The 27,544-nt window shown below is 36.5% G+C and overlaps 1 protein-coding gene across 3 annotated transcripts in view; it reads left to right on the forward strand.

Annotated features, from left to right (window-relative positions):
- Positions 1 to 27,544, forward strand: part of LOC120770416 (ras-related protein Rab-3) — a 34,848-nt gene that overhangs the window by 1,334 nt on the left and 5,970 nt on the right. For 2 of the 3 annotated variants that reach the window (XM_040097859.1, XM_040097857.1), the window contains exon 2: positions 26,610 to 26,834. In XM_040097859.1, the coding sequence (XP_039953793.1) occupies positions 26,610 to 26,834 (225 nt within the window). Of the gene's footprint in view, positions 1 to 4,665; positions 4,827 to 26,609; positions 26,835 to 27,544 lie in introns of those variants that run through there. The other variant, XM_040097858.1, reaches the window with a different exon arrangement.

Raw genomic sequence — 27,544 nt, forward strand, 5'->3', positions numbered from 1 at the left:
GACAGCTGAGTAGCGTAGAAATGCCAGCACATGCAGCACACGCAAACAGCAACTTACACACACAAACATACATATATAACTATGAATATATATATCAGCATAATATTTAATATACATATATAGTGACTTATAATCGCTTATAACAGCTGCAGCTGCACGCACACATATACACAAACTCATGCTCATATTCACACACTCGCATTCATCTGCGCCTATACCCAACCCAAATCCTGCGCGCCATCCAGCCAGCGAGCCTGCGGCCAACCCATGCACCTGACTTCCTTCTCGCTATTTTTAGCTGAAGAAAAAATTATCGATTTGCTTGTAAGCCAGTGGCTGCCACATAAAGTGTATAAAGTGTCCATGTGCATGTGTGTGTGTGTGTGGTTGTAGCGAAATCGCGCACACAAGTAACACAGTAACAGTAAAAAAGTTTAAAAGAATGTGTTGTGATCATTGGACATCCACACGGAGTAATTTTCATATAAATAACGGTTTATTATTGTACTATATAAGTGTGTGTGCATGTGCGCCGGGCAATGTACCGTATGTTTTGCGCGCAGCTGTGCGCTGCCTAGGCTCTAGCGACGCATTTATTTATTTATTGCAATGCAACGCGGTTGAGGCAGTGCGGATGACCAGCGTGGATAGCGATTTAGCTCAACACACATACACACGCATATAGACGGCGGACAATAAAAAAACATAAAAAAAGACAGCGGACATGCTTCGCAGTTTATTTGAGCGGAATTTGCATAGCATGACTTACGCGGACACTTACACACATATATATTTGTGGTGTTATAAAAGTTTCGCTTTGGGTGCCTAGAAGTAGGCAATAAAAACGCAATGCTTAGAGATAAAAATTCAAATTTCTCAGTGACAAAGGAAATGCATACTGCTTTCATTTGAGGAGATAAAGTTAGAAGATTAAATAAATAAAAGATTTCATTTAAATTTTTGTTTCATTTGTTCACAATTTCTTGGAACAGTACCTTAATTATAAAAAATATATAAAATTTTCAGGCTAAAAATCAAATCCTAACGAGAAAGTCATCCAAAACCAATAATGCTTTGTAGCTCCTAATATCATATATATCGTCACTTAAAATGCAAAACAACGTATCATCAAAAAATCGAAATTGAGTTTTTATTACTTACTGTTTACTACATCATATTACATACATATACGTATGTAACCATAAAATTTGCAACTTCCTGACTTTATGGCTGACATTTTACGGCAAATATTGGTCAATGTGTGAGATATACCATTGAAAATGAGAGCTAATTTTTTCTGAGCATAACTTTTCTTTGTGTCAAAAATAGTTAAACCCGGTTTAATACTTCCTCCATATACCAAATAGGAAGATTTTGATTGCTTCAGTCTGAATTTATACCACATATATGGGCCAATATGTGAGTTATTTTAATAAAATTGACTGTGTTTTTCTCCTAAAACTACAACTCTATGCCTAAAATACTGCATCTAGGCTCAATACAAGCACCCGGACATTGTAAATTAAACGCAAAATATTTAATTATTCCTCAATATTTATTTGGTCGCCTTCAATGTAATCCCCACCAGATGTAATACACTACCACTTATACCAACGATTTTTTAGTTCTCGAAACACTTCTCATAAGCACTTTTTGGGATGGCTTTCAGCTCCTTAAACGAATTCTGTTGTATCGCTTCGATCGACTGTTCCACGTAGCGACAATTTCAGTTTGGAGAAGCAGAAAAAACACACAGTGTCAAATGTGGTGAATACGGTGGTTGATAGTTGGTATTCATTGTATTTTTATACTCTCGCAACAATGTTACTAAGGAGAGTATTATAGTTTTGTTCACATAACGGTTGTTTGTAAGTCCTAAAACTAAAAGAGTCAGATATAGGGTTATATACCAAAGTGATCAGGGTGACGAGTAGAGTCGAAATCCGGATGTCTGTCTGTCCGTGCAAGCTGTAACTTGAGTAAAAATTGAGATATCATGATGAAACTTGGTACACGTATTCCTTGGCTCGATAAGAAGGTTAAGTTCGAAGGTGGGCAAAATCGGCCAACTGCCACGCCCACAAAATGGCGGAAACCGAAAACCTATAAGGTGTCATAATTAAGCCATAAATAGAGATATTAAAATGAAATTTGGCAAAAAGGATCGCATTAGGGAGGGGCATATGTGGACGCAATTTTTTTGGAAAAGTGGGCGTGGCCCCGCCCCCTACTAAGCTTTTTGTACATATCTCGGAAACTACTATAGCTATGTCAACCAAAGTCTACGGAGTCGTTTTCTTTAGGCATTTCCATATACAGTTCAAAAATGGAAGAAATCGGATAATAACCACGCCCACCTCCCATTCAATGGTTATGTTGAAAACCACTAAAAGTGCGTTAACCGACTAACAAAAAACGTCAGAAACCCTAAATTTTACGGAAGAAATTGCAGAAGGAAGGTGCACCCAGCCTTTTTTTAAAAATTGAAAATGGGCGTGGCCTCGCCCACTTATGGACCAAAAACCATATCTCAGGAACTACTACACCGATTTCAATGAAATTCGGTATGTAACATTTTCTTAACACCCTGATGACATGTACGAAATATGAGTGAAATCAGTTCACAACCACGCCTTCTTCCTATATAATGCTATTTTGAATTCCAACTGATGCCTTTTCTGTATAATACGAGTGTAAACATTAGGAACCAATGATGATAGCGGAATAAAACTTTACAAAAATACGGTATTGGAAAAATATGTAAATGACGTATTATGAAATCTCGATTATCACTTTACCATGCGAGAGTATAAAATGTTCGTTGACATCCGAACTTAGCCCTTCCTTACTTGTTGGCTTTAAATTCGGTCATAATAGTGGCTTTATGCGATGGTGCATTATCATAGTTTAAAATCCATGAATATTTTACCGCAATTGCGACCATTTTCAAAGGAAGTTTTCCCGGAAACGTTTCAATTCGGTCAAACAGCACTTCTTATTAACCGTCTGTTCCTCTGGAATAAATTTATGATGCACCAAATCACGAACATTCAAAAAAATTAATGAGCAACACCCTGATTTTTGAGTGGTTTTCGCGTGGTTTGGTTTTGTTTCGACCCGTTTTTTCCCTCCATTCCGATGCTTGTTGACTTGTTTGCATATCAAACTCACAAACTAAAGTCTCATCGGCAGTTATAATGCTCTCCATGAACGTGGGATCGAGATTCGCATGTTCAAGCATGTCCTAAGAGACCTGTTTATGGTATTCTTTTTGAAAAAAGTTCGAGTCGAGCAAAAACGCGTTTCATTCGAAAGGAATCCCAAGAGATGTGTCGAGCTCTCTTACCATTCTTAACACTTGCCTGATTTTCAAGTACCATATCCTTCACTTGATTAATATTTGCATCAGCTGAAGACATCGAAAGTCGTCCAGAATAAGGCAAGTCTTCAATGATCTCTCGACCGTCTTTGAAGACTTTGTACCAATCGTTGGCATGCTATTTTGTTAAAACTGTATCGCTGTAAGCCTTTTCCAACAATTGCAACGATTCTGTACACGAAATTTGATTTAAAAGTACAAAATTTGAGAAAAAATCTTTCTTCGATATTTTTATTCATTGTGGGTGTACCAACATAAGCAGCTGCTGTAAACAAACTGGTTGAGAGATCGCGCTTATATTTGGCATAGTAATAAAGGACAGTCCTACTAACTTAGTAAAATATTTTTTTTTTAAATATCATTTACTCGGTGAATTTAAATTACAATTTCCGGGTACTTTTGTAGTGTCGAGAAGAAGATATCGGTCAATATGTGATTATCTAAATGAGTTTCGGTCACTAAGTTAGATATCTTAATAAATTTCAAAACAGATCTCTGTCTAGTAACAATGTATTATTGTATCTAAAATGCGGCAAGCACTTCCCTTAGCGTCCATATTCCTAATAGTATAAGGATTTCCAAACACCCGCTTGACTTTATACTGTATATGTCGGTCAACATGAGAAATATCTCAGCAAAATTAGCTGAAAGTATAGTATGTGATATAGTACAATTCGATACCAAAAATATTAGGAACTTATTACAGACCTAAATTTCATTCATTTAGACAATAATTTTGATTTTATTTATAAAAAAAGAAATAAAAAATATTCCAAAAATTATCAAATATATTTTCAGCTACAAATAAATCAAAGATACATATAATTAAAGATTCAATATATATAAATTATAGCTAACTACGAAGCTATATTCACTCGTGCAAACATCAACGAATTTCATTTACACTTCTTTTGTCCGCCAATTCCTAACTCAATTTCCCATTTGCCCACTCATTCATCATCGCATCAATGACACTTTTGGCACGTTTGTTTTGGTAGTGTAAGTAGTAAGGTGTTTCATATTCTTATTCCAGTTGACTGAATTCGCACTTCCATTTGGCATACGCAAGCGACCCATAACCCATAAGCGCCTGAAAGCATACTACACTTTTTCGTACTTTGTCACTTTGCTTGCAAACAAGCTCGCTATCAGCGTCATCACAATCGCCATTAACAGCCGTGAGCGCGCATAAATTTACGCTTCCATAAACATATTCAAATATATATATAGATACATATATATACATATACTTATATACATATATAAACAATATTACAACACAATAGCAGTGACAAAGCATACAAGCGCTTAAGCAAGACCGCGTTAAGCTGATAAAAACTACAGTACGCAAGTAAAACACGCTCAGCGTTTGCAGCTAGCGGCAGCTTGAACTTTATTTTTTCGCGCAGTTTGCTTCAGCGGCCTCAAAATACACATACAAACGAATGTAAGTAGTGCGCCAAGTAAATGCTAACTCGCCATTTATACTAACCTATCTATTATGTAATTCTAACTATATTTTAATTAATGCAAAATACACATTTATTCATTTGTACGCAAGTAGCTGTTACTATACCCGAAGCAGCGTATTTTAAGTTTACCGCGAAGCTTGCAAGACCCGGAAAGAAAAGTCGGAAAGCTTATAAAGTCCGTCTGTATGTATGAACAACTTTTTTGTTTGACGAGATATTTTCATGAAATTTTACATAGATAATGGTTGGAGATGACGCTATAATATCTGTATAAAATGTTTAGATCGGACCACTATAGAGTTTAGCTGCCATACAAACTGACCGTTCAAAATCTAGTTCTTGTGAGAAAAACTTTTTTGTTTGACAAGACATTTTCAAGAAATTTGACCCAACTTATTCTTTGAGACAACGCTATAAACACCGATAAAATTGTTCAGATCGAACCACTATGGCATATAGCTACCATACCAACTAACCGATTTTTAACCATTTTATTACTGAAACTAACCGATTCTTCAACCATTTTGTTGCTGAAAGGTATTGTAGCTTCGGGGCAAGCGAAGTAATTTTGTCTTGTTTTTACAGTATCTCTCAAAAAAAAAAAAAAAACGTTAAGCCAACACATACACACCCACTTAGCTAGTTGACTATTTCTCCTCGCAATTTTAATTCAAATCTATTTTCCCCTAACGCTAATTCAACACTTATTTCTTATAATTCTTGGCAGTGATGCTACTAACTTTCTTGTGTGTATGTACAGGTGTGTGTGTGTCCCGTGGCAGGTTGTTTGCTTATGAATTCGGTTGTTTCTGTGAGATTAATGAGCCTGGTGCGCGCCGCCTTGTCATTACATTTGTGTCGCTTGACTGGGAAATGCGCGAGCGCCTTGGAAACCATTAACATTTGCTGCGCCTGTGTTTGTGTGCTCGTGTGCGTGTGTGTTTAATGAAGCCGAAGCCCTTCTGGTAAAGCGCCTGCAGCGCAAACAATTAGCTGCGGAATAGTAAATTACATGTCACACACATACAAACATAGTCTTTTGTATATATGTGACCATCTGACATTTATCTTCAGCTAATTGATTTGGCTTAATTGGTGTAAGGCAAATATGAGCGGCGAGCATGAGCGCAGAAAGCCACAACTAGGCTTCGTTGGGTATTTTTGAATTGCTTGAATTTAGTTAAAAGAGAAGTTGAAGCGAAAATTTATTTAATTCTCTTACCATACATTTAGCTAAACTGTTCTTCCGCTTATAAAAACTTCTTCTTATGTCAAAAGCAGCTTTGAATTCGACGAAAATGTGGTGTGTGTTGATCCTCTTTTCACGAGTCTTTTCAAAGATTTGGCTCATGGTGAAAATCTGGTCGGAGGTATATTTTTGAGGCCTAAAGCCATACTGATAAGTTCCAATCAGTTTGTTGACGGTGGGCTTTAGTCTTTCACACAATACGCTTGACTAGACCTTATATACGGTATTAAGGAGGCTCATTCCATGGTAATGGGCGCAGAGTGATCATAAATCTTTTTGTGAAATGGGCAGAGCACACTTAGATTCCAGTCATTAGGCATGCTTATCCTACAAAGAAACTATTGCATCCACCTTGTCACTTCTTCGCCGCCGTTTTTGAATAGCTCGGCCGGTCGTCCATCGGCCTCTGCTACTTTGTTGTTCTTCAGAAGGGTAACTGTTCCTCGAATCTCATCATCGCCGGGCAATGGAATGTCTGTTCCACCGTCATCGTTTGTGGGATCGAGTTCACCATTTCCAGATGTTACACTTCACTTCAGCAGGCTGGAGAAGTGTTCCTCCATGATTTTAGTATGCTCTGTACATCAGCCACTAGATCGCCAGGTGGGAATGGTTTTTACGTGGCGAGTTCCCAAATTTTATACGCATTTATATAGCGAGCCGCTTGTTTCAAGACCCACATCCGCTTGCAGCCGCATCTCTGGTGATCAGTGGCTGCTGTTAGACTTCAGCGCACCCATAAACTAAATATGTCGAAGTGGCTCTGCTGAAGCTTCTTTCCTTTTATCCGTGACCTCAGGCTCCACACGGGTTGGCTACCGCATCTCACACTCACATTTCCAGGGTACGCGGCGAGAACGCCAGAGTAGGAATTGGTTATACCTCTAAGACTGTAACTGCCAGAAGCATGACCTACCACATTACCGTGGTTTTACCAACAATATTTTAATACATTTCTGAGGTCAGCTATGTTAACTTTTTCTGTAGTACCTTGTATTGCTTGAGATATTAAATCTTTAATAATACTTAATACTACTACTAACTTAGATACTGTCGAACAAAAAGAGCTATTCTTTAGAATTAGAATTACTTCAGGAGTATATAAAATCAGATTATTTTTGGGTAACGATGAGATGACTTGAGCTGAACTCTTTTATACCCAGTTGCTCTGTTTTTTCAATAATTTGAATACTTTAACCTTTTTCTTTCCTCAGTTGTATAGCTTTCGGATATTGCCATGAAATTTCTTACACAATATACTTATATGAAAAGAAAGGATTACATAAATTTTATCTTAGTTTGGTTTTTTTTACTGATCTTTAGAAAAGATTATAATTGTCGGACCAATAAAGAAGAGATTAATGAGATTAACTTTTTGCTAGAGGTTCTTACTCTAGACTTCAATTAGTTTGCAACAGCAAAGAATAAAGTGAGAGACATTGGATCGTAAAAGGCGAACATTTTTTTTGAGTGAGTTATCTACTCATTGTTGTGTCACAAACTGAACCCCCTAGAGATTAGAGGCTTCTACGATATGTTCTGAACGATTTAATGTACTTATGCTATTGCCATTATGAATGGCGTCATCTTCAGACTCGTAAAAAATATTTGAAAACTGATCAAAAATAACAATTAGAAAAGGCGTGAGATACGTTCTTGACAATGCAGTTGCTCGCCAAATAATGTTAATGAACTTTACTCTCACTGACGATATACTTGTATCTAGTTTGCAAATATGGGCTGTGAACTGCTCAACAAGCCTTCAAGTGGTTTGTAAAAAATATGGTAGAAACGAAAAAAGAATTCGCAAAATCAGCCGAAAACAGGCCGGCAGTAAGCGTCATTATGGTATACTGAGTTGTAGTTAACAAAATACAAGTATTCTTTTAAAAGTAACAAATCATAAGTAATGATTACTATATGACCGTCTCCAAGAGTTTTCTGAAACAATTCATCGTGATCAATGGAATTTCTAAGCAGAAAAATTATACTTTCTTCCAAATTGATTTTGTTTTTGTAAAATACTAAGTCAAACATCAGCTATCATTGACCTTTTCCGTCTGATCTGGTTATCTGTGAGGTTTTTACTTTTCGAAAACATAAATGTCGCTCCAGAGAATGACTCAAAGTGGATGGAGTGAATATGGTAGAAAGTAAGAGAGTAACAGTTGGTTATCAAATGTCTAAGATTTTGTATGGGCTAAATATCAGACTCTCGGTCATATACAGTTTAGTCAAGAATTTTTAACTTGGCTCAGGCTTTGGGTATTTTCCTTCAATATGAAACTGAAAACAATTTAAGACTGGAGATACGTTTTTTTTTTACGTTTTTAAAGAATAATTATAGTCTTTCTCCAAGTTTTTGAACAGTCCTTCCAAAGAAAAGATAGCATTTAATCCCAATTATTAACCTCACTCAATCTTTCAACAATGTAAGATAATAATTATATCAGGCAATTCATGACAGATAACGCTAAATTTGACGGCCTCGGTCTGTTATTACATTTAGCCTGTTTGTGCTTTACTTTGACAGATGAAAGAGCACAATGAAATGTCAACTTCCTTCATCAGCGTCATTTGTCAGCGAACATTGACACTTCTGGGTATTGATTAACCCCTGAACTTAAGGATTAATGTTTGTATATAAAAACCAACATAATATAGATAACGGCATGTGTTCATGAATAAATATGTATGTACATGCAACTCTGCAGAATGTGCCCCATTGACAATTATACAACCAAAATATCACGTAAATCCCACAAACACCACAACAAGCAGCAAGAAATGTATCTCCGGAGCTGAGAAGAGCAGAAACCACAAACGGCTGAAACAGTTAAGATACAGGATCAGTGGAGCTGATGGTGTAGTTGTTGGGTTTTTTTAAAACCATACACAGATATTTACGTTAATATATACATTGTATGTATGTATGTATGCATGTATATATATAATATACAAATCTTTGTAAAAAAACAGTTGTTCGGTTAACTATTCAGTGTTCACGAGAGGAAAATGGAACAACAAATTGTCACATACCAAAAAGCAGGACTGTCAAAATAGCAGCAACTAGCGTTAAAACAACAAATAAATTAGCACGACAACAACAACAACAACAGAAGCGGCAGCAATGAAAGCGACAACTTGGCTGTATAGCACACTTAATGTGACAGTGACAACAGTAAAATCCCCAAATTGCAACGTCAAAGCACATACACACGCTTATAGAGTTATGTACGGGTATATATAGTATGTGTACATATGTAGATAAGCATGTACATATGTGTTAGAGCGATGGATACGTAACTGCTGACGCAACATTAAGCCAAAACGTACGAAAGAGTTTCGAGTTGAGGTAGGAGGGCAATGCTTTCAATACATAATTGTGGAAAATACATACAACAAAGAAACAACGAGGATGAAAGGAGTTGAGTTGCAGAGGGGGAAGTTAACCAAACCTATGGTAAATTAAACAAACTCTAGAAAACAGCTGCAAAGAGGTGTTGGAAATTAATACAAAGTATACAGATACAAAGTATGGTCAAAAAGTAGTCCCTATAGGAAATATTAGGCCTAGTGAAAAGATACACATTACTTTTCCAGTAGATTGTATATCCCAACGTCCTCTCTTGACGAACAAAGACTTAACTCATTATTCTCGTCTTGCCAAATGGTGTGAAGGCTTGGACGATGACAACATCGTATGAGTCGGTCTTAGGAGTTTTCGAGAGAAACGTTCTGATCTTTATGAGATATACGACGACATGTTGGCTAGGTCATGTCGTCCGAATGAACGAAAACGCTCCAGTTCTGAAAGTATTCGACAGAGTACCCGCTGGGAAAAGCAGAGGAAGACCTCCACTCCTTTGGAACGTTTCTTGACACAATTCTGTTTAAAGACGCGTCAAAGATGGACACCAGCAAAGAGTACAAACAAATAATGCCAAAAATGCCAAGTGACTGAAAATGTCAATAATGTTTATGGTTCTAACACTAGAAGTCAATCATGCACAATATTATTTTCGTAGAATCCGTTCCGGTTATTTTTGTTGGTAAGGTGGGATCACACTCTGGACGACCGATTGGGGAAAGTTTCGTTTAAAAAAATAGAAATCGTCAAGTCCGATCGTCATGTAAGCACAGTTTCGATTGTCCAGCAGCTAAACGTGGTACAAAAAACCATTTTTTTACCATTTAGCATGGCAAATAAGAAGCTCGATGTATGGGTTCCACGCAAGTTAACGCAGAAAATCTTACCTTGTAGCCCGAATTTTCATCCGCGAATGGCTGCTGAATGGCAATCCATTTCTGAAACGGATGGTTACCGCGTATGAGATTACCAAGCCAGGTTAGACAATCAAGAAGGATTTTCTGTCTTTTTGATTGGATTGGGTGATAGAGCATCTACTATAAGCTCCTGTAAGCTTCCTCCCTACGGCCAAACTCTTAATTCGGATATGCTCTCTCAAAATTGGAGCGTCTGAAGTAACTAAACGCTCAGTAGTAGTCGGCTTTCGACAATTAAACAGGAATTGTGCGCCATAAAGTCTATGTGAGACCACATGCATCGATTTTGACTCTAAGGATCACTTCTTCAGAAGCTCCAGTATGTTGGTTAAGGAACTCACTCTACAAGAGGTGATCCATTTCGAGTTTCCCTACTTTTTAAAGAAAAAACACAGAAACTTGAAATTTAACGTAGAATGTTTATTATCATTCGAAAGAACATTCTTTGGAATTTGAAGTTTATCTCTTTCAAATGTTGGCCGCGGATACGCCTCAGATGGTCCATGCGTTGAGTTTAATTTTCAATGACTCGTTCGAGCATTTCGACAAATCCCCACAAGAAAATGTCTAACGGTGCGACATCACACGATCTTGGTAGCCAATCGACCGGCTCACCGAAGTGATCTCTCAATAAATCCAGTGATTAATGTGATATCTGGGAAGTGACCAAAAGTCGAGAACACGACCTTCAGTTTCAGGCATCAAATAGTCGGTTATTATGGCACGAGTACGGTCGCCATTGACGCTTACGTATTCACCGGCATCATTTTTGAGAAAATATGGACCGATGATTCCACTGGCCCACAAACGACTACAAACCGCCTTTTTTTCTGGATGAAATGTCAGCTCTTGAATCTATTCAGGTTGCTCTTCATCCCAAAAGCGGAAATTTTGCTTCTTTACCTAACGATTGAGCCAGTAATGGGCCTCACTCTGAACAAAATTTAGATAGAAAACGTGGGATATTCACGGAACTTTTCAAGAGCTCATAGAGCGAAGCGATATCGCTTGAAAGGTCGAGTTTGATACGACTCACGCGTAATCTGTCAAAAATGGTTATTGAAAAAAGTGTGGTACTTGGATCACCCATTAATACGGGCCTGGTGCTAAGTTATTACTGCCTTTTTCTGTATTTGGAAAATTATTTTGCTAGGAAATTCGCCATAAGTGAAGTGTGTGAAATTCAACTCTTCCAGTTTTGTGTCAAAAAGGACGGCAGAGAGAGTCTTTCATGACAGTAGCGTTACAAAATTATTTTAAAGCTAAAGAAATTACGCCTATTCCGCCTCCATTGGATAAGTCTAACTACCTATGCTCCCAACTTTAATGCAAACATTTGCGATTTCTTTGAAGATAATGCTCTTCTTTGATTTTTAATTGGATACGGTTTGAAAGGCCTTTCTTTTGTTTGTCTAAAAAAGTTGTTGCTGTTAGAAACTTAACTAAAATAGGAAAATATTAACGCAATCTACACTCTTTCACCGCTGGAGATCCTGTGAATGCCATTGTTCTGTGGAACATGGTCAGTGTGTCATTAATGCTTTTGTACAGATATTTGTTATATATACATACATATAAGTATATTTGTCCCGCCGAAAATATAAATAAAAAGGAAAAAATTTGATGACTGGCCATAATAAAAATATCTATTCTCAGAGTAGAGTAGTAAGTAGTAGACAGTAGCTGAAATTAGGCAATCGATATTTTCTGCGAATTTGATAAGCATCTAATAATTGCCCGCACAGACAACGAAAAAAACAAAAACAAACAATATAAGCAAACTGGCGACAATCTCACCCAAGGACCACAAGCACGTTGAGGGTGTAGCGTTGTCTGAGACTTTATTGTTGTTGGGCAGTAGCGTGTGACCTTTTCATAGACTTTACTCAAACCCTACATTGACCTAGCAGAGGCACATGACCGGGTGTCCCTTATGACAGCTGAGTGGACATAAGAAAAAAATGTCAAAAAAGTGAAAACCACGGAGCAGAGAGGGTCAATATGAACTAACAACAACTGAAATTGATTAATCGCCACATTTACCGTTTTCTTGCACACACCAAATTACATAAATGGAAATTTAAAACCACACTCTTGTGTGATCCCTGCTCTCTGTCCTTTCGCTCTTCTAGCTACACTTGATGCCAGCATGGCAGTTTTTAATACTTGTATGTTAGTGGGTGTGTGTGTCAATTTCGATGATGTTGTTTTTGGGGATAATTTGTCATCGCTTATCTTGTTTGTATAAATCACAATGCATGAGGTCAGTCACAAAAATAAACGCATTTGTAAACAGCACATAACTGTTTGTGTGTATATGTGTGAGTATCCAGTGTCTGTGTGTAGTAGTTTTTATCTATGATCCTTTGAGTCCAGTCACGTATGTTCGTTGAGCAAATCATTTTTGTTGTATTATACTGATTGTTTGCTTTTGACGGCTGTCGTACGCCACTAATTGCAATTTCTAGTTTCATACTTGAAGGGAGTGGTTGAGAAGATATAAAATTTAACAACCCAGGTTTTACTTTGAGTCAAAGGAACGCTTTTATGCGAAAAGGTCAAAAGTTATAGTAAAATATTTTGGTTTTTAAAATCGAATAATATATATGTATATGTGGGCCGAAAATTTTGACTCTAAGCTTTAAAATCTTGCTGTGGAGTGTGAAATATTGCTCTATTCAGTTATTCGACATGCTTCGGAGGTTATTTATGCATATGGTTTTCAGCTAGTTGTTGTAAGTGAGATTGACCTGTCAAATTGCAGTTTGAAAAATGAAGCACACAGTTACTATACTCTTAGTATAATTGAAACGTTCTGTTTTCGAAATCTTCACTATTTGTTCTGGGATCCTTTAGCCTACGAAATGTATCGAGGGTCACGTATTTGGTTTAGCCCCCACGGTACGCTTGTAGAAGTCGAGATGCTGAACCCAATTTTCGGCGGGTTTTCAAGCATAAATCAAACGATACCGCTCCAATCTCACGTTTGATATTCGTACGAAGTTCATCAATCGTCGCTGGCTTGTTGGCATAGACCATAGACTTGACGTAGTTCCAAAGAAAATAGTCTAACGGCGTCAAATCGCAGGACTAAAGCGGCAAAATGACTGGACTATTCGTGAGATAACACATTCACCAAACTTGGTAAATCGATTGTGACATTCTCTGTGTGGCTAGTGGCACCGTCCTGTTGGAACCACACATTGTCCAAGTCCATATCATCCAATTCGGGCCAAAACTATTTGGTTATCATTGAGCGGTAGCGATTCCCATTCACAGTAACCTGCCAGTCTTGATCGTCGCGTAAGTAGTAACGTGCACCGTAATGTTATCGAGATGCAATGGTGACTCACGGACGTGTGGATTTCTGCCTGACCACTGACTTTGCTTACTGACGGAGCCATTCAGCCATAAATGAGCCTCATCGCTGAAGATGATTTTTCAATGAAAATCCGGACCATTTTGTAGTTGTTGCTCAGCCAAATTCACGAACATACGACGATGTCTGTGGTCAAGCAGCTTCAGTTCTTTCGTCAATTTGATCTTGTAAGGATGTAGGTCAAGCTCTTTTTGCAAAACTCGTCACAATGTCGTCATAGGGATGCCCAGGACTTGAGGACGACGCTTGAGAGACTGATTTGGATCTTTCTAAATTGATGCGCTAGCGGCAGCAATAGTCTCGACACTACAGGCACTTCTTTGTCAAATTTTTCCATTCAGCGTCAATTGTTGATCTGACGTTACAGTTAAGACGACTATAAATTGGACGTAGCGCTCTTAAAATTGAGGCCACTGACTCTGACTATTTTTGTAAATTTCGATAATAAGTTTGAACATATTAAAGTTTGTAGCGGTCGGATGGGTCGTGTGTATTTGCTATGTAATTTGAGCTGAAGGTTTGAAACCTAGCTGTGTCAATATGAGCAATAATATAAGCTGTCATTTTCAAAATTCATTTCTGACATGGCAACTTAAATATTACATATCTTATTTCAAAATAATTAAATTACAGAAATTTGTTGTGCAGGTTTAAAATTTTAATACAAACAAATAAAAAAAAAGTATGTGTATGGTTTCAGTATATGACTACGTCTTATTTGTTATAAGTGTGCAACCCGGCTGTTCCAATGTTGTTTAAAATCATATAAATTGTCGGTTTTGGTTGTGATTTCTGAGAAAGCACGACAAAATATATTAAAAAATAAATTACGTAGTTTTGCTAGAAATAATTTGCAATTTTAATACATATTTCTTTTTTAATTTTTCCGAAATGAATAATTTCAAATTTGTAGCATTGGAATTGGTTGAGTACTTAGCTATATCACATGAGTTAAGGGTTCAAAACTCGGCTGTGTCAAAATAATATGAACCAATATCTTGGAATAGGGAAACATATAATAAACTAAAATATGTTTTTCTCCTTTATTATTTCAATAAAAATAAATTGCAGTTAATAATTTGATATACATATGAAGTAAGAATGTTTTCTTTTTAAACAAATTTCCCAAAAATAGAAATCTGGTTCCCAAATAACTAATAAAATATCTTCAACTTTATATGTTGTCCTTATGATCTACATATATATTATAAACCTATGTACATAAATAGTGCCTGTTGATGACTGCTAACCACAGTTACTGGTTTTCAAAGCCAACAAGGACATCTATTGGGTTTACTATTCATACAAAGACTACATGCCAGTTCAACCAAGCGCTATTGCACACACAAACAAGTAAATAGTTGCAATTTCTTCTACTTAGCAGCCGCCTAAGTACTCTTTTATTTACATTTATGGGAGTACATAAGTGTATGTAAGGCTGCATGTGGCAGCAACGAGAATTGGGTCAGTTAGTTGGGGTAGCTTATGAACTTAAGCAATATGAGCTGCTCACATTTCCAAAGCCACTACGCATTGTCAAGGCATTCTGAAATGTGAATAAAGAAATACGAGCAGCGTTTGGTCTTACAGAGAATTGTATGCGTGTGCGCATTTGTGTAGCTAAGACTGAGCTGCTGCATGCAAATGCCCGTTTTATTTGATATTTTATGCTTATTACGCTCGTGCGTATATTTTCTCGCTTAAAGCTGTGTGGAAGCAGCAATAATTCCTAATATTATTTATTGAGAAACGCCTTGGGTGTTTATTGGCTTGCATTGCGCGTGACACTGCGTATACGTAACATAAATTTCTATCGATGTGCTGGAGGCTGTTACTGCAATATGTTTGAGGAGGTTATTTAATTTGTAATTATAAAGGTAAATTTTGGGCTTTTGTTCCATTAATACACGAGTTTAGTTAGAAAAAACCACTAACATCGTGCCATATATTGTAGCCGCCATGGAATGGAAAACTTTTTTATTTGACAAGATATCTTCAAAAAATTTAGTACAAATTATTGCCAAAGTCTATGCTTTCATCTTCGAAAATATTGTTCAGATCAGATTACTACAGCGTATAGCTGCCATACAAGCTGCCATTATGACATTGACACCAACGCTTTACAAACTAATTTCCTGCAAGCAAATTATTCAATGAAAAATCCGTTAAAAATCACTTGGTAAACATTTAAACTCTCTTTAAACAAAATACTTGTGATGAGATTAAAAGTTTTGAGCGAACTTGAAAACGAAATTCCATTCACAAACTCGTTAGATGCAGCCAAATAAATCTAATTACATTTGAAACAGCGCAAGTGTGCTTGGAAAGTTAAAAAATCAGTAAACAAAAAGATCACACGTGCTGAGAGGCTGGCTGATACACATGTGTGAGCAGCTACATACAAACATACACTCATGACTCAAAGTATTTGAGTATAAGTATAATTGCATATACGAAGGTGCGTTCGTGCAAGCAGTTCTACTGTTATGTGTAGCTTCGGGTGAACCAAAAGAAAAAGTTTTCGCAAACGCACACTTACTTACACATATATGCAAAATTGAGACGCCCACATATGTCTTCTTACACCAGAGACGTGCCTTGAAGACAACAACAACAAATAAGCGCTTCCTTGTACACAAATGCACGAATGGTCTTATATAAGTATACACATACATGTATTTGTGTCTGTACGTAAGTGTGCTTCACTTTGCCGAGAGTCAACCCAGTTAACGCTTCCCTGCTTGCTGCAAGCGACGCTGATGACATCAGCCGAATGCATGAACACGCAGCAAAAGCGCAAACACACACACACATGCACATACAAATGTCAATTTGCATTTGGCTTCATTTACTTTTGGTACCTGCCTTGCCTGCGCCTGTGTGTATGCTACGCTGTGCCTTGTATGTGTGTGCGTTTGCTGCCGCCATGCAAGCCAGTGCAATAACGTCACACCACGAAGTAACAAATAAACAATAACAACAACAAAGGCGACAAATGCGCGCTGGTTGTGCTGCCGTGAGGTGCAGAGGTGGCATAATGACCGGAAACAAGTGGGCATCCAGGCTATGACATTTTGGCGGATGAAGTGGGTCGTGGCATGAATGCATTTCAAGTGATATTTCGCATTACTTCTGTCAGATGTGTATCATCACTGCGCAAGGTGTACTTTGAGAATTCATTAAAACTTGTAATGGCACAGGAGTGATGTCTAGATGGACATGCATTTGTTTGTGTTCGAAGGAAAAGTTATTTTTGGTGGAGATTTTTGCTGTACTGCGCTTTTACCTGGTAAAAATTTTAACATCAGAATAAGATAAGAAATGATTTTTTCTTCTGGGATGTGGCAAATTCATTCCTTTTTCAATTCTTCACTTCAATCTAATATTTATATTTACATCAGAGCTTTGGAAAGTGGCGATAACCAATTTTTTATTTCTTTTTTAATACTATTAAGTCAGTATTAGAATTTAGGTATTATGTACAAAGTCTCTGAATCCAGAATATATGAAAAATAAAACAACTTTGAGATAATTTTGAGATTTTACAGAGTTTAGACAAGGTCAAGATATTCAACTCAATTCTCAGAGCTATGTATCAGTATTTACGTCCGGAAATGAGAAAAGCTAAACAATAAGCAAAGCCATAAGTTATGTAACAAGTGCAGCCCGTTATAAAAATTAAACAACAATAAAAGTCTTAACAAAGATAATTTTAAGTTGAGAGATTTGCAAGATTTTTGTTTTTAAATGGATCAATAGCAACACGCATAGTTTCTATTAGCATTAATGCCGCTGCTCGAACCCAAGATTATTTTTAAAATCTCCAAATTTTAAACTCCGACTACAAACTTTAGTTCAATGGGTTCAAATCTGGACTTCCAGATGGACAATACTCTGCTGCTATAAAACCAGAAATATTGCTTTTAAGCCACTGCTGTGTGGTTTTTAGCTTGCCTGTTGGACCAAAATCCAAAAAGAATTCTCTTTATAAGAGAGTTTTGTTTAATTGGTTTACCACGCCTTCTAAAACATCCTGCTTTTACACTTCTGGCCTGGTTTTAAGCCCTTTTCCATAAAAGTGGAGGAGAGTAACGCTTTGACAGGTAACTCTCCACCAAACCAGGTTGAAACTGTTGAATATCAAAATAATCTTTGGAAGTTTTTGTTTAGATTTGTCTCCTTTCTTATTAAAAGCTTCTTCAACAGAATTTATGAGAAGATAAAATAAATATTTGACTTCAAGGTTTCAATAATAAAAATTTAAACGAAAAGTACCCAGAAATTTTAAATAAAACACATTTTTTGGGATGGCCTCCACCTCCTTCCGCGAATTTAGCTTTATTTCTTTGATATGCTGAAAAAAGGTTCGACAAAGCGGTAATTTTAGTTTGGTGAACAAGAAAAAAACACAAGAAGCTAAATCTGGTGTTTACGATGGTTGATCGATGGCATTCATTGCTCAATGCGATGGTGCATTATCCTCGTGTAAAATTCAATAATTGTTCTTCCACAATTCCCGCCGCTTTCGACGGATGTTCTCACGCAAATACCTCAATACGGCCAAATGAAACTCCTTATTGACCGTCTGTTCCTCCGGAACAAATTCATGATGCACCAAACCACGAATATTGAAAAAACCAATGAGCATCACCTTGATTTTTGAGAGGTCTTCAAGTGGTGTTTTTTAGGTTTCGGCTCATTTTTTCTCCTCCATTCCGATGATTGTGGACTTGCTTGCATGTCAAACTCATAAACGGATATCTCATTGGCAGTTATAATGCTCTCCACGAATGTGGGATCAGAATTCACACAAGCAAGCATGTCAAAAGAGACCTGGTTACGGTACCCTTTTAAAAAAAAATTTACCTTTATCGGAATGAGTTGAGCAAAAACGCATTTCATAACCAAAATATTCACCAAAATCATTCAAACGGACTCACGAGAGATGTCGAGCTCTCTGATACTTGCCTGATGATTTTCAAGTACCATATCCTTCACTCTTTGAATATTTTTATCAGTTGATGAGGTTGGAGGTCGCCCTCAGATATGGCATAGTGATTATCATTTACCTGAGGAATTGAAATTACAATTTTCAAAGCTTTTGTAGAATCACTCGAGCTCATTTAAAAACATTTTTGGAATAACTTAGAATGCATATATATTTTACAATATTTCTTTACAAAATAAATATTTTTTTATAAAGTTGTTTCCCTCTGTGTGTCTCTTAAACAACTTCCAAATTATTTGTATAAAATCTAATAGCCTTTACACATAGGCGAGAATTGTTCAATTAACTGGCCTTTGGTCGATTAAAGCGATAATTTTGATCTTATTTAACTACAACAATTCTTCAACGAATTCAGTTAAAACTGTAATATAATTATTTGGGTAGTTGTCCACGCTGTAAATGTGGTTGTGTACAAGAATAAAATAGCAATTAGTGGATGAATTTTATTCATTAAAAATAAAATGCAAAACTAACAACAACAAGCAAATATAGCAGCTCATCGCTAGTTGAGCTTATCCTTTATCGATCGAGTCGGCTGTGCGTAAGGTCAAAACTGGTTACTCAATTATAATTTTAATGTACATACGTTTGTAAAAGAAAGAAGGTTTGTTTCAAATACGTCAAATTCATAAAGAGTTAAAGATCATAAAGAATAACGTTATACAAAATATTTGTGAAACCAATCACCGATTAAATCGCTCCCTGAAAACAAAACTGTGTTTTGTCAAGTCAAAAAAAATTTCAGAAATTTTAGAAAATATAAAACAAATACAACATTTCATGGAGTGTTATGGTTTCAACATCAAACATTGCCTAATTTCTTGATTGCTATTTAAAGAGTTTTCCACAATTCCATTTCAACAACTATTTTTGGCTACCAGCATTTAGTATACATATAACATGCATTTGATATCTGCTCCCTGGGGTAGTGCTATTTTCTCGCCTTTATGCAATTTCCTATGAAATTCTCGTTAGTGTTTTGGATATCAGGCAAAATGCTGGTAGCTAAACTCGAAAAAAAAACAAAAACAGAACTGTCATGCAAAATGACCTAACTTTTTGTTGTTCATATATTGCTTATAAATATTTTTCTTAGAGCTGATAACAGAAAAGCCCTTCAGACTGCTGGGAAATTGTGTAAGCGTAATTTATATTAAGGTGTCCGACATTTTCCAAAATTTGATTATTGGAATGGTAATATTATTGCTATTTTTTCAAGAAAAAAATCACACGGTGGCAAATCTGGTGAATTCGGTCATTGATTGATGGTATTCAAATATAGCTTTATGGTGACGAGTCGAACAAGAATGCTTTGTACCTCTCGTATGCTTGTCTTTTTGATGAAGCTGAATCACTGTAAGCCTTTTCCATTCTCAATGTTTCCGCACATGAAAATTGATCTGTGATCGATATTTTTATCTCTAATCGATTAAAATAAGTCCTTGCATGTACCACTTTTTTTTGTACAATGTATAGACTTTTGGGCCTTTGCAAAGTCAATGTTATAAACTAAAAACAAATTGTTCATTTCTGATATAGCTACTAGACAAACTGAAGGGTACTAAAGCTTGCGGCCAGCTGCAGTTAGGGGTTTTTTTCTTGTTTTATGTTGAAGTTCAAATTTCAGAAAAGTAGCCAAGACTCACACCCAAAATATTAGTGAAGTTCTAAACCTGTTAGGAACCACAATCCACTATATTTTATCTTCAATGATTAACTAGAATATCCAATCAACATGGTCTAGTCAATGATTTGATGTTTGCGAGATATTACTTTCATGATACTTAAATGCTTTATGCCGAACACGCAGAGCAACCCTTATGCATAAACATATAGAGAAACCAATTTAATCTAAACTGCGTAGGAAGCAAAAAGCAGAAGCAGGAAATTCGATACATGCCGGAGAGACAGCGACGGGTGGTGAACTAGGCAGCCACATTTCTGTGGTCAGTAGCGAGAGCATGAATGTGTGTTTTTGTAAAAAGAAGAGAATATGAAAGAAAAACTTATCAAGAGACTTGGAATGACATCAGCTGCTGTAGAGTAAAAAAAAAAGATGCGCAGAGATAAACTTAGAGTAATGACGAGTAGAGGAAATGTTGTGATATCGAGCTAAAAAGGGAACGAAAGTGAAGCATAAAAAGTAAGCAGACACTTTCAAGGACTCTCCAGCGCATCAACAGTAAAGTAATTTGTGCAAAAACTCAATCATGCAGGCCAGCTACAAGCATGGAATGACATGACAGATATAATATAAGCATCAAGTTGAAATTTTAGTGCCTTCAAAGCGCACAATTAATCTTGATGATGTGGCGCTGGCAAAGGTCGCATACAATGGCAGTGACCCAGAGTTAGAGCCAGTCGCCCACGATACCGAAAAACCGCTCAGACAATTGTGGCGTATTAAGTGCCCGGAAGATGTCCTCAAGGTGATGGCATTTGTGCCATAAACAAAAGCGAGAATATCTCAGAAGTAAGCAGACAGCCGGGCGCACAGTCATGCATGACGCTACAATATGTGTGCACACACACAAATATATTTGAAAACATCCTTGAGCAGTTGCTGTGGCGGCGGAGGCCAAGCATGTGATGCGAAAAGTGTTGGTCATGGCGTATGAGCAACATTGTATGCCATGTTGGTAAGCAAATCAAGGGCGGCATGAACGACGCGATTTGTTCGCGTTGTGACCTTCGTTCGTTACGCTGTTCGTGCTGCCACAACCACAAGGTATAATGTGTACTTTCGAACAAAAATAAAAACAAAAAAAAGAAACTAAAGTTTTCTGCCGCCAGCAATTTGTCAAGCGCTTCCTACATGCTTCGCTTCGATTCGAACTTCGTAGGAGTATAGATCGGAAAATAGCAAAAACCGAGTAGTGAAGAGAAATAGTTACCCACGCAATGCCATGTAGTGCATACATCTACATGAGTACGCCTAGTACACACCGTACACGCCAAGCGATTACTTGCTTTTCCATGAAATGAACAAGAAAAAAGGAACAAACAAACAAAAATAAATAAAACGGTACATTGCTGTGCAATGTTGACTATTTGTTCTTCGTGTTTGCTCAACATTCCTTCGATTGGCTTTATTTTCTCGGCTGCGCCTTGATGCGCATTTGCAATGCTCTACGATGTTCATCGGCGGCACGGGGGCGTATGAGCAACAAATTTTCATTGTGTACGCATAACAATGGACTAATGCATTTCCCGACTCACTGCGCTGCACACACACACCCGCAAGCACATTTTCTCACTCAAGAAATCGCGTAAAACAAAATGTAAGCATACGCAGATGGTAGCGTAAATCGCTTAAGTGTTGTGCCTGTTTTGCTTGCGTGTAAGTGTGTGTGTGTGTGTGTGTGCGTTTAACTTTGGCTTGGGTTTCAGCTTAGTTGACTGTGGGGAAATTAATTTATTTCTCTTTCATTTCTCGCGTGAAATCATCTGCTGGAAGGGTTGGCGCAGATATTCATGCTAAATATTTGTGCGAGTAAATGGAATTGAATTTAATTGAATTGAAATGAATCGCCTTAGAGCAGCTTATCTACTTGCATATGTTGTTATGCATAACTTTGCGACAACGATTTGTTTCAATCGCATGTTATTGGAATACATGTAGGATTTTGAAAAGTACACTTAATTATTGGTCTGATCAAATTTGATCCAGACTTGTGGAATCGAAAAAAAGTGTTTCCTAGATTGTTACAACCTTCGTGTGAAGTTTGATCTCCATATGTGAAAAAGTTTTTCTCACGGTTTTTAGAATGCAAAAAAATTTAACTAGCTTGTCTGAAATTTTGAGATTCCAATAAAATCGGGGCACACGGAATTGTTGATAATGTAGCAAAGATTTTAGGAAATCCAATTTCTCACGAATTCGAATATTTGTGTGACAAAAAGTATTCAGTAAAGGTCGTGAAGTCATCGAAAATTTGCCTCATGGGAGTAAAGAAACAGATTTTGAAAAATGTCTTTTTAAGGGGTCAGCAGGGTAATCTGGTCTGTTTTTTGACATTTTTTTTTTCATAGAAAATTTTATTCTACAATAAAACTTTTTTCATATATCATGAGGTATATCGTGGAGTGTATAAATACATTTTTTCGGAATTTTATGATAACATCTGCCGGAGAAAAGGCTGGGTGAATGAGATGCGTTTTTCCACTGGCGGACACGATTTCTCATGTTTGGATCATCTGAAAGACAAAACCCCAATTTATTCTTAAAAAGTAGCTGAATGGTTATCGTCCTACTAGAATCATGAAAAAATGTTGTTAAATAAAAAATTAATTAACTTTTTTTTTAATTTTTCACCATGTTTTTTTTTTATACATAAATTTTGTCTTAACAAATGTCAATAAATTATAAATATTTCGGTTAATGTTTCGGTTAATGTTTCAGTTAATGTTTCAGTTAAAGTTTCGGTTAATGTTTCAGTTATTGTTTCGGTTATTGTTTCGGTTACTGTTTCAGTTAACGTTTTGGTTATGATGATGATTTCAGTGTCAAAATACCTGAAACTGTTGTGGAGCCGATTACAGCCGACGCATAAGGGTCACTTCATTATGTCGCTGAGGACCATACATTAATTAAAGGCCTGTTTACTGTTGACGAGCTGTGGGGTGTTGAAAATGACGACTAACGATCTAGCGTATGACGCCCCAAACTAGGCCGAAACCGAGAAAAAACAGAATTCGCTGTTTGCTTGTATTGGCTCGGTAGTCTATTTCGAAGATAACAAATATTTGAAGACTTCATTGGGATTAAAGTAAAATATATTTTTTCAGTCCGGTTCATATTTGATCACGTGGTGATTTTTGTTGTTTCGCTATCCCACCCACTTTTTAGGCAATATTTCATTTCTCAGTACCCCATACTATCTTTAGGAATCTTTGGATCCATCTACGTGGACAGATATCGCATCACTTCCATCGCGCCCAGCAAGCTCCTTGCATTGTTCAGAGTGCTGAACCTTTATTTACCATATGTGATATAGGATAGGGTCCAATAGACCATAGGTCGCCATGCATAATCTCAATAATTTTCTATCTATGTATCTATTTTCGTGATGTAATCACAAAATTTACACTGCCATTCTATTGTTCTTTAAAAGATAAAGTTAAATTCATATATTTTTTATTACTCGATAATTGGTCAGTTCAAGTCCCATTAGCTTATTTGACTTCTCAGTATATATGTATATCAAGTTTCAAGAAAGTTACTGCTTATTTACTCATTTTTACGATTTTGAGTGAATCTCATGATATAACTCACTTAAGCTACATAATCTGAAATATAATGACCTTCTACCGTCCTGTTGGCCTTCAAATTTATTTCTCACGCAACTGTGTGGTGAGTTGTAGTATTACTGAAATACCCATAACTTCACATGATAACCAAATGATAACCAATTTGTGGATATACAGAATAAAAATTGCTTCTGAGTATAGCTTCTCGGTTTTAATGAATAAATCAATTCTTGTTTAGATGTTTAATGTACTTTCTTCGATAAAAAAAATATATATTTAATTTCATATGAAATGCAGCTAAAAGTTGGAGTGGAAATTATTATAATAATATAATAGAACAGTCTGCTAAGTGGCATTTATTCGCCACATACTTTGTAAAAAGTGCTAACACAAATTTCTTTCCAGAATCGCCTCTTGCATTAAGCTTCACTTTTCTTCTTCAATTTACTTCTGCCAGCTTTAAAACACATCAGGTTTTTAATATTTTTCTAAGTTCTAAGCTAGTTCGTGCTCTTAATACCCTGCCAAGTTTCTACTTTCACTTTTAAACCTTCCGTGCTTGCGTTACCCGCTAACCTACTTAGCCGCGGTTAGCTAAACATGTGCGCAATGCCACACTAGCAGCCCGAAAACAGGAAATTTTAAGTCTAACATATCTTCCACGTACCGTTAACCAGTGTAACTGCAAACATATACGCTTAAGCCTAAGCATTCGGTAAATTGAGCGCACGAGACTACTTAATCCACTTGCAATGCATACTTGAAGATATATAAGTAGATATAAACTTGTAAAGATCGTTGTTTGTGTGGTACGATACATCAGTGAATTGTGCAGTAGCACAGCTCGGGTTGAGATTATCATAGAACTAATGCTTTTTTGGTGGACACTAGTCTATATTAGTGGTGAAAAAGTTTTTTTTATAAAGTGAAAGCAAATTTTAAAAAATATATATGGAAATTTAAAAATTTTTATACTCTTAACAGGCTACATAAAGTTCACCACGAAGTTTGTAGCACCCCGAAGGAAACGTCGGAAATTCTATTAATATTATATACTATATAATATTAATATAAGAGATCAGCGTAACAAGCCGAGACATTTTTGCCCTGATCGTTTGTCTGGTTGTATATACGCTCAGTTTTTGAGATATCTCCACGAAATTCGTTATAAATTATTTTCCAAGCCAACACTATAATATCTGAACAAATTGCTCAGATCGGATAACTGTAGCATATAGCTGTCATACAAACTAACCGATCAAAATCCAGATAAATATCTTTTTATACCCTTTTATGCCAGAAAAAATGTACCTGTGAAGGGTATTGAGGCTTCGGTGCAACTGAGGTTAACGCTCTATGGATGTTTAAGAGCCTCATTCTTAATCTAGAAGATTTTCAAACTTAAATACAAGTAGTATTCTTAAAAAGGTGGAGAAATGTCGGCTTGGGAATCAAGTTTTGTAGACTGGAAATTTTTAGAATACTATAATTGTTAGGTTGATAGCTACTAAGAATAATATCTAGACAATGTCTTAATGATGCTTTAGAAATTTTTAGTCTTTAGGCAAATTGCGTATCGAGAAAGAGTTTTAGTACTGACGGATTACTCAGTGGTCTCTTGGAACGAATCAAAGTCAAAACAAATTGCAGTTACAGAGAACTCCATAGAGCTTCTAAATAATATTTTACAAGGACAAATCACTGTTAAGTTTCTACTAAATTGATGTCTAGTATGTGGTCTTCAATATTGGTGTTATAAAGTGCGCCAGATTATAGATCAAACGTCAACAGATACACTGTCGAAGAGAATATAAAATTTCTAGTTAATAATGAGACACAGTTCACCAGAAATCTTCATAAACTTATGCATTTTTCTACACATATGTACAAGTATACAGTTGTATTTGTAAATATATACATGTGTAATGGTAAATGTATATGTTCGTGTACCTCATTTGCAAGGCGGTGAAGTGAAGCAACAGGTTTACACATTGAGGCCACAGAAAAGCAAGCGTAGGCCTACACATTGCGGGTTTCAAGCGGCTGAGGGTATGATAAATGCAATTTACTTATATGCTTAACTAACAATTAAGGAACTGACTAAGCAAGTAAGTAAACGCTTAAGTGCAGGCATACTTGTGGCAACTTAGAAATACGTGCAGGAATGTTTAATGAAGCAATATTGGTGTAAGTGACAGTGTGTATGTGTGTCTTATGGCATTGATACGCTCATCCTTGACACACATATATATGTGCATGTGTATGAGTATGTAAGCTACTAAAATATTAAAACAAATGAGGAGTAAATTAAAGGGTGTTTGTACTAGAGTAAAGTGGAGAGCAAGTGGAGTGTTCATTAAGTGCGAAACTTATTGTAAGAAAAACTATGGTCTTTATATACTACTTCACTGCTTTTATACACTATCATTATTTAACTTCTTCAGAGCATGTTAAACTTATAGCCTGTTAGATCTGGTTTCCTTCAAAATGTATATCTATTTCTAAAACTATGCTTTTCCAATTTTAACTAACAACTAATTTCTTAAATATAAAAAATATTAACTTTTCAAACATCCCACTTGCAGATGGCTGGCGGTGGGGACCCCAAGTGGCAGAAGGATGCGGCCGATCAAAATTTCGACTATATGTTCAAATTGCTTATAATCGGCAACTCAAGTGTGGGCAAGACAAGTTTCCTCTTTCGCTATGCCGATGACAGTTTCACCTCAGCTTTTGTGTCGACGGTCGGCATCGATTTCAAAGTGAAAACCGTGTTTCGACACGACAAACGCGTCAAGCTGCAGATCTGGGTGAGTAGCAATGCCAAGAGGGCAAAGGAATGCAGAGAGGAGAAATAGAATAAGAGAGGAAAAATAATAAAAAGAAAAAATGACATAAGAAGCAGTAAAAGCAGAGAAAAAATAATAAAAAAATTCTTTCAATAATTGCAAGTAGGTAGGGGCGTGTAACGAAGCATAGCCGGGACATGCACGTGATTAATTGTGTATATGCGAGCGTAAATAATTTAAAAACTCTCCCTTTCTCTGTAGCGCATGAAAAATGAGTTTCTACAAAGCAACATTTTTTATTAATTGAAAATTGTGTTTTTGTCGTGTTGCGAACATTTTTATAAATGGACACTGGCAGCGAGCAAAATATCACAAAGAACTAACCATTAAGCGTGAATAAGTTTCATATTCTATAGCTGGCTGTGTAGATGCAGGCCGGGGTGGAAAAAGATATAAATATGCAAAAAGTTGCTTAGCCATGGACCTTTTTGTCGTCAACTATTTCCATTTAATGGCATATCATTTATGACCTTGACCAGTTACGCAGCAACTTATAAAGACTCAGTGGTCTGTAGTTGCACTCGGAGGGTTGTGCTGATAGTACTTGACGTCAATGGCAGTACACGTTTTATAAAGGAACTTGGTTGAAAGAAAGCAATATAGCTTAGAAAAGAAGATAATTGCCACTTTTCCTCTTATATAAACAGTGATGCATTTCAGGGTTCCTAACT

This window comes from Bactrocera tryoni, chromosome 3 (genome assembly GCF_016617805.1).
Source record: "Bactrocera tryoni isolate S06 chromosome 3, CSIRO_BtryS06_freeze2, whole genome shotgun sequence".
Classification (NCBI taxonomy): domain Eukaryota; kingdom Metazoa; phylum Arthropoda; class Insecta; order Diptera; family Tephritidae; genus Bactrocera; species Bactrocera tryoni.